This window comes from Poecilia formosa, unplaced genomic scaffold (assembly GCF_000485575.1).
Source record: "Poecilia formosa unplaced genomic scaffold, Poecilia_formosa-5.1.2 Scaffold159, whole genome shotgun sequence".
Lineage (NCBI taxonomy): Eukaryota > Metazoa > Chordata > Actinopteri > Cyprinodontiformes > Poeciliidae > Poecilia > Poecilia formosa.
The window spans coordinates 9210-18299 of NW_006800098.1; the positions used below are offsets into that span (position 1 = coordinate 9210).

At 39.3% G+C, this 9090-nt stretch overlaps 1 protein-coding gene across 1 annotated transcript in view; it reads right to left on the bottom strand.

The window, feature by feature from the left end:
• The window catches only part of copg2 (COPI coat complex subunit gamma 2), a 15828-nt gene that overhangs the window by 4872 nt on the left and 1866 nt on the right, over nucleotides 1-9090 (bottom strand). The window contains exons 4-12 of the mRNA XM_007564406.2: nucleotides 5141-5212; nucleotides 4981-5060; nucleotides 4351-4426; nucleotides 4133-4225; nucleotides 3935-4021; nucleotides 3673-3830; nucleotides 3449-3582; nucleotides 3111-3178; nucleotides 2744-2932 (exon numbers count right to left, since the gene is read on the bottom strand). Coding sequence (XP_007564468.1) covers nucleotides 2744-2932; nucleotides 3111-3178; nucleotides 3449-3582; nucleotides 3673-3830; nucleotides 3935-4021; nucleotides 4133-4225; nucleotides 4351-4426; nucleotides 4981-5060; nucleotides 5141-5212 — 957 coding nt within the window. The remainder of the gene's footprint in view (nucleotides 1-2743; nucleotides 2933-3110; nucleotides 3179-3448; nucleotides 3583-3672; nucleotides 3831-3934; nucleotides 4022-4132; nucleotides 4226-4350; nucleotides 4427-4980; nucleotides 5061-5140; nucleotides 5213-9090) is intronic.

Sequence of the window (9090 nt, forward strand, 5' to 3'; positions counted from 1 at the left end):
CTTTATGGAGATGAAGATTTCATTTTTCAGCACAACCTGGCTCACCAGGTGCTCACAGTGCCAAAACCACTGGTATTACTGACCATGGTATTACTGTTGGCCTGCCAACTCTCCTGACCTGAACCCCATAGAGAATCTGTGGGATACTGTGAAGAGAAAGTTGAGAGATGCAAGACCCAAAACGCTGGATGAGCTTAAGGTCGCTATCAAAGCATCCTGGGCCTCCATAACGCCTCAGCAGTGCCACAGGCTGACTGCCTCCATGTTACGCCACAAGGATTCCTGTCCAAGTATTGAATGCATAATGTCGAGAAAAGTCGAGCTCATCCCACTTCCCTATGCTGGAGATTTTAGTTTAATAATAACAATAAAAAAAGTTATCTTTAAAACTATTTACACAGGTGACATCAAGACCCAACAGTAGAGTCAGACGGTAATAAAATTAATCTGGTCTGGTTGTTTGTATTGTTATTGTGTCCTGCAAACTTTGCTTTAATTCTACTTTTTTCTATTTAATCATAAAAAAATCATAGTTAGGAGAAAGAGAGTCATGAAACAGGAAGAGCAGGTTTCCTGAAGAAAGACGAAGTTTCCAGCCTGCAGTGAATAAAAATAGTTCAGATTGCTCATTTCAAGGCATTAAAGGTTTAAAGAATAAAATCTAAACATTTTGAGTAATTGGATAAAACCCAGAGTAAAATACTTAAATTAATAATGATAACTTATGATTAAAACAATAATTAATATTGGTTTAACCAGTGGTTGATGTTGGTTTGATTATAATATTTACACTTACTCTTATACTTATGGAAGTACTTACAGGTGAAACAAGTAACTTTAACATGGTGTCAAATATTTAGAATAATGGATTATTTTTGGTTTCTTTTCAGAAATGTCTGTAATAACTCACATCATGATTATAATAAGAGTAACTAATAAGTTATGGTTATTATAAAATTATAAATGAATGCTAAATCAGAGAAACTAAATGTTATAAATGTGATTTTGACATTGAACTTGAAATGTGGTAAAATGTGTAACTAATTAAAGGTCACTGATGTTGTGTTGGAGGTAGATGGTAGGCGAAAAGTCAGGGAGAAAGAGGAACTGATAGGAGAGCAGAGGTGACCAAGGCAGACATCACGTCACCAAGACGGTGATGGATATGAGATCATCGGTCCAAGCAGTCAGTACGGAAGAAACAGGAAGGGAGATTTTTGAGATGCATGAAGGAAACAGGTGCAGAAGGCAAACGGAGAACCTCAGAAAGTTCAGTTCCAAGGAACAAGAAAGTTCGTCTGAAGGTTGAGGCCAACCAAAAGGCAGATGACGTCAAGGAAAAACGTACGTGAGGAAAGTTGTGTGGCTGCTGACAAGAAATAAAAAGACACCAGACAGAAGGACCAGGGTTCTTTGTTCCGCAGCGTTCGAGTCGAGCACACACGGAGATGCAGAATCAACGGAGGGCTGCGTGATGATACCCTGGGACGACTACTCGCTGCACAAGAAAGGAACAAGATCCGTTTACCCACAACCCGGGATTCTGATTCGACTGCGGCCCCACACTCAACCCAAAAGATTCCAACGATGCTGCAGTGGACATGGGGGATAGACAAAGATCGTATATTGATAGAGAACTGAGTTCATTGAGGATTCTCACCAGTTCACCTTTGGATCTATTCTAAAAGGATTCTACCAAGACAAAGACAGGACTCCATCCACGGACGTTAAAGTTATCTGCTGCCAAAGATCGTCTCTGCATCTGGGTTCGAGTAAAACTGCCTCCCCCAAAGCCTCTATTTAGATTGAGACACAGTGTAGGGTTTAGAATTAGGTGAAATTTCTAAATTTTCTTAAATCTATTGATTACTTAATCCTTTGTTAATTGCTGCATGTCTTTTTCCTTTGCTAAAGCTTGCTAATAAAAATACTAAAGTCTAATTGATGCTGTGGACAGTTAAATTAATTGAGTCAGCTAAATTTAATTCTTCTGATTATTGTAAAACCAGTGTTTGTGGTCCTAGTAAATTAGGGTGGCTTCGTACGTTCTTTAGTTCAGATAAATAATGACCCTGGGACTTATTCCTAGTCTCTAAAATTATCTAAGCTGTAACAAGTGCACGTTAATAACAGAGAAAGAGCTACCGTGAACAGATGTAGTTTATGAGCTCGGACACCGGCGGGGCTACTCCGATGTCTGAATCATGGACTGAAGCGGGTCATAACGTCTGGATGGAGGTAGTTAGAGCTTAGACGAATCTTTCTCGCTCCCAGCTTAAACAAAAGTTCTCTACATTCCTATTTGCGGTAATACCCAGGAATTAGAGGCTTTTCGGACCCGTGAGATGGAGAGCTGGTCAGTAGTTAGTCCGCTGGAGTTTGCGAGGAGTTAGGGGCGTGGCTGAATACTGTGGATTAACAATAACTTAACATAATTATTTGAAGGTTAACTTTTTTGGTATTAAAACACATTTCTTTTATTGGTCGGATGAAATATGCTAATTTTTTGAGACAGGGATTTTGGGTTTTCATGAGCTGTATGCCAAAATCATCAGTATTAAAACAATAAAAGACCAAAAATATTTCAGTTGGTGTGCAATGAATCTAAAATATATGAAAGTGTAATTTTTATCAGTACATTATGGAAAATAATGAACTTTATCACAATATGCTAATTGTTTTTAGAAGGACCTGTAAATCTAACCTTTCTAATATCATTTTCGTCAAATCAAAGATTTCTCACCTTGAACTCATCCGAAATCTCGGAGACGAAGGAGGAGATCTGCTTCATGAGGCGGTCCACGCTGCTCTCGCTGCCGGTCTTCAGCAGTGTGGTGATGGCCAGGGTGGCAATGCTGCGGTTGGAATCGGTGATCAGGTTCTCCAGGTCCAGGTTGCAGGCGGTCACAGCCGACGGGTGTTTCATGGCCACCTGAACAACACACGAAGGACTCATAAAAACCTGTTACGGACTTGCATCCGAGATGTCAAAATGAGAATTTACAAATAAATACGGAAAGGGCCAACGTGCTTGTGGCCTTAACACTTGCGATCATTAGATGTCTTGCACTAAACCGTGCCGCCTAATGTAGTAAAATGAAGAGTTGTACCTTGTTGAGGGTCCTGACGGCGGCATATCTCAGGGCTGCTTTAGGGGAGCTGCAGAAGAGCTGGAGAACTGAAGGAAAACACAAAATGTCATTTTCTACTGAATCTTGATTTATTTCTAATATCTACACTGGATTCAAACAGCCAGTAACAATGGACATTACTTAATTTGAATTTGTATCTGTCTGCATTTCTGTATAAAAATTGGATGTTTTTAATGTAAATTTTCTTAAGAGGACACGAAATGTCTCTCTATGAATAAATTGAACTGGCATTAAAAAAAAAAAACCCTCAGTGGTCCAAATACCAAGCTTTATGAATAATTGAGAGAGCAGGTCACCTGAGACAGCAGGCGCCAGCTCTCTGGCAGTACAGTTGGGCATGTGGACAATGGCGGACGCAGCCTCGTAAACGACCATCTCGTTCTTGTTCCTCAAGCAGCTCTCGATGAAGTCAAACAAGGGGCTGTCATGACTGCGGGTTGAGACAAAACGAACGTCAACACGTCATTCATTCATTGTGGTGCGGCAGCCGTTGTGTCCGGCCACGCTCCCTTCTGCTCACCCGCCCTCCGTCTCGTCCAGCAGTTTGCTGGCGATGCGGATCAGCATGCAATAGGCGAACGGCGACTTCAGGCCAGACTTGGTGAACTTGTTGAGCATCTTGGTCACAGCGAGACGGTCGTTCTTCCGGAGGTGATACAACAGGCCCAGAGCGTGGTACTAACAGGGCGGGGGGAAAAAAACAGGAAACGGAATTAAAATCAACAGGTTTTGTTCACAAATCCCAGAGTTGCAGTTGTCCACTGGGAGCGTGTCTTTCCTACCTGGACCATAATGTTGTCACTGGAGGCAGCTTCCTGGGCTTCGTTCACCCAGCGCTTCACCACATCGTAGCTCATCTTCACCATGTGCTGAGGAAGCAGAGAGAAGGTCATCCAACAGCAAAACACACAAGTGGATGATTACCAACGACAACACGAGAAATTCTGGATTCTTTTCTTTTTATGGTTTATAAATCATACCAGAGAGGAGACCAGAGCTGAACTGGACACACTGGGCACCTTGTCCACAATAGCCTGCTTCATGTATCTTTCAATGGCCTGCAGCATGGTGGTCTGTGAGGACACAAACACACACATAAAGAAAGCCCTCCTAAAGAAATAACACTCCTAAAGAAAAGATATTTTCTTCCTGCATTACAGAAATCTGTAAGCTGAGATAAACAGAAAACTTCTCTCACATCTGTAATCCTGCACAGAGCTCTGATGGCTGGACCTCTGTACACGTCTTCCTTCCCAGTCATGTCTTTAGTTAAGCTATTAAAGCAAAGACACATGAGGACAAGACTTTATTAATAAATCATCAAAAAATAAATATATTTTGTAACACAACTGAACAAGAAACATCAACTCTGCTGGACTACAATGCACCGTTTGACAACATGAAATAAGCATAGAGGTTTAAAAACGAACATTTTTAAAAAGCAAACCATCATCTATTGATCTAAAGTAGCTCAAAAACTGATAAGAATCTTATTGACATCAGTTTAAGGCTGTGGAGCTTCAGTGAACCACTAACTGAAATCCCAGACTTAAATCCAATTGATGTCATGTGCTAGGGCCTTCAACAGGTTACCCACAATCAAAATATGAAGAAAACCGTTCTGCAAAGAGGGATGAGCTACAAATCCTCCACAGACATATAAAGTAAAATCAGACACCAAATGGCAGTTGTTGCCAAATGTGGCACAACCGGTTACCAAATTCAGGAGTAATCACATTTTTTTGGATAGAGCTAAGTAGTAATAAAACTGCAAGAGAGTGAATACTTTTAAATGGACGTTTCAAGTAGACAATTCGTCAACACAAACCTGCTTGTGACAATGATGACATCCTCAGAGATGTTTGCCATCTCTTTGATAGTCAGGTAGCACATCCTCCTCAGGGTTTGCTAAACATCAGAGAAAACCTTGTTTAGATCAAATGTGTGAAAAGTTATTCAATCGAAACGATTAAATGGACATGTCTTACATCATTAGACTGGAACAGCCTCGTCATCGCAAAGAAAGCCTCGGTGGCTTCGGTGGTCCCAAAATGCTCTCCCTACATAAACACAAGAAAGAGAGTGAATAGTTAGTTTTGTCGTTGAAATAAATACAATGCTCAAAGGACAAACAAGAGTAAATATCCTCCTGAGAACCGGCCCATAGACCTATGTCCATTATAATGGACATTTTGTTGAAACTTATTTTTTGTTCCTACTTTGAGTTACCCTTTCTAGCCCTACAGTACTCTTTAGAGGACATCCTGGGCTTTCCAGGGATATGTCATGTGATAGGTTTGCATACCGGGAAGTCCCTTTTTTTCCTAAATCAAAATGACCTACCTGCCAGAAACCACATTTTATGGAAAGAGGATAGACGAGTCAAATATTTTTTTTCTTATGTTATTTTTGTCATGATAATTATTTATATTCTTGTTAATTAAATACCAATAATAATATTTTGAGCAGTAAAAAAATTTTAATTTCTGTTTAGAAATAACAGACCTTTTCTGAATGTCAATTATAATGGACATCAGGATCATTTTATTGTATTTAATGACTCTACATTGTTGTAGGAGAAAGAAGTGAAACATGATTCTCCACGTAGAGTAGCGGTTCTCAACGTGGGCGGTACCGCCCCCCAGGGGGTGTTCAGAGTACGGCAGGGGGCGCTGCAACTTGGTAAAACTGCATTGTGTAACATTAAAACATGCTTGGCAGCAACTGTATCAATGGCAGCTCTTCTCTTCAGTGTTCGTTAGCTTCTTGGCGCAGCTCCGTTCTCCTGCTACTGGTAGCTAAAATCAAGATACCCTCACTGTGTATCCCTCTGAAAAATGAACCCTTTTAAATAAAGAAATGCCCACGACAGAGAGCGTTCATTTTATAGCGTTAACAACGGTGCTGTAAGGTCCGGTATGAAACGGGGGAGATAGAACAACACGGCACTTTTAAATTTCAATAATCAGAATGCAGAAATCGCTTCCGTTGTTTTAAAAGGTTTATGTCAGTCTGCCTTTTCCCCATCGATACGCTTCCCTACCGCCCTGCACCTTAGGGGCTTTAAAAAAAAAAAAACGACGCGCACATTGTGCAAAACTCTGAAACAGGAGAAGCGGGACATAAAACGGAGCGACGAACTAGATGTGAATTATGGCATAAAAACTGAGGATCTAACGCTGAACAGTGAAAAATCAACACATGATGTGAAACATGACGATTAGGCGGCGCAGCAGGTGATAAGTGAAGATTACTGATTGTCAATAAACGATAAAATAAATCTAGCAACAGGAAAGAAACTAAAGTGGATATAGCAATAAACCAAAAGAGGATAATACTAATCAAATGAAACTAAATGGGAATGAATGAAGAACAAAATGCAAGAATAAACTAAGAAAAAACTAAAGTAAATACAGAGGAATAAACTGGTGTGGCAAGACCTTTAGAGCAATACTTAATACAGAGGACTGTATGGCAAGAATAAAAAGACACTATTTCCAGATTAAAAAGTAAAATAATATTGTTGAAATGTCATGGGTTTGTTGAGACCACATCTAGTACTGAGAATAAATATAACTTACAAACCATAACAATAAATTACTTATCACTTATTTATGTTTTTAATTAGATTTGATATATTTATTTCTTCAATATTATTTTCCATGTCAGTGTTAATGTGATGAGGCTGACGACTCCATGACACTTTCAATTTGACTCATTAGGATTTGATTAAGAACCAGATTTGTTCTTTGTAATTTCTGTCCAGTAAAACTATTAATCTATAAATCAATAGACAGATCTATATAAAGATATAATCCATGTTTCTGTCTCATATTTCTATGGCATTAAAGGACCTGGAACTTTGATTTTCCACTGAAAGCTCTGGTTTGCACACTAAATGCCATGTGGGTGAAGTTTTATGGATGATACTCTGATATCCCATTCTCCTGAAGGCAGCACAGAGCTGCACCACCAGAAACTCACAAAAAACACTGAGTAGAAGAGTTATGATTAACGTAGTTACAGTTCTATCAATGTTTTAATGTTGCAGAGCTCAGTCGTTTCGCAAATAGTTCAAAGTTGTTAATCTTTTATCTGATCATTTTGTGCATGATTTAACTAGAAAATGGCACAAAATAAGAATATTTTTTCCACTCTGATTGGCTGCTGTTAGGCCTACTGATTTTAAGTTGAATGTTCATTGCATCTTTTGTAAACTCCTGTGAAAATAATTTCTATTCCCATGGTTTTTTTGTTCTCTGTGAAATTATTTTTGATAAATACAGAAACAAGCATAAAAATCAAAACATGTACAATAGTGATAGTAATATTAATGATAAAATAATGGTCAGTGCACAGCAGCCTGCAAATTCCTTGGTGGGGGGCGGTGAGGGACCTGGATAAGGGCTAGGGGGGCGCTGGTACAAAAAAGGTTGAGAAACGCTGATGTAGAGGGAGATTCAGATCTGGAGTTGTCAGATGAAGATGAGGATAATAAATATCAGCCTCTAGTAGGGAACTTCATCAAATCCAGGACAATCTGATGAAGAAACAGACTCATGGTGCGTTCTCACCAAACGTTACGCATGTCAAAAATGCATTTGACACATGTGCACTTTTGATGCATTCCTACCAAAAGTGTTTTGAGCATCAGGTGCGTCTGGTTTACATTCACAGTCCATGTGGAATGTCATAAAAACAGTCCAAACGTTTCAAANTTTGATATATTTATTTCTTCAATATTATTTTTCATGTCAGTGTTAATGTCATGAGGCTGACGACTCCATGACACTTTCAATTTGACTCATTAGGACTTGATTAAGAACCAGATTTGTTCTTTGTAATTTCTATCCAGTAAAACTATTAATCTATAAATCAATAGACAACTCTATATAAAGATATAATCCATGTTTCTGTCTCATATTTGTATGGCATTAAAAGGACCTGGAACTTTGATTTTCCACTGAAAGCTCTGGATTGCACAATAAATGCCATGTGGGTGAAGTTTTATGCATGATACTGTGATGTCCCATTCTCCTGAAGGCAGCACAGAGCTGCACTACCAGAAACTCACAAAAACACTGAGGAGAACAAGAGTTATGATTAATGTAGTTACGGTTCTAGCGGTGTTTTAATGTTGCAGAGCTCAGTCATTTCGCAAATAGTTCAAAGTTTAAACTGGCATGTTGTTCATCTTTTATCTGATCATTTTGTGCATGATTTAACAACTAGAAAATGGCACAAAATAAGAATATTTTTTCCACTCTGATTGGCTGCTGTTAGACCTACCGATTTTAACTTGAATGTTCATTGCATTTTTTGTAAACACCTGTGAAAATAATTTCTATTCCCATGGCTTTTTTTGTTCTCTGGGAAATTATTTTTGGTAAATACAGAAACAAGCATAAAAATCAAAACATGTACAATAGTAATAGTAATATTAATGATAAAATAATGGTCAGTGTAAAGCAGCCTGCAAATTCTCTGGTGGGTGGTGGTGAGGGACCTGGATAAGGGCTAGGGGGGCGCTGGCACAAAAAAGGTTGAGAAACACTGATGTAGAGGGAGATTCAGATCTGGAGTTGTCAGATGAAGGTGAGGATAATAAATATCAGCCTCTGGTAGGGAACTTCATCAAATCCAGGACAATCTGATGAAGAAACAGACTCGTGGTGCGTTCTCACCAAACGTTACGCATGTCAAAAACGCATTTGACACATGTGCACTTTTGGTGCATTCCTACCAAAAGTGTTTTGAGCATCAGGTGCGTCTGGTTTACATTCACAGTCCATGTGGAATGTCATAAAAACAGTCCAAACGTTTCAAATCGCACCGCGCTAGAAGCTCGGAACGCTCCTCCATGGCCTTCAACGTGCCTCCACATAGGACTTTGAATGTAAACCAGACGCACCTGATGCTCAAAACACTTTTGGTAGGA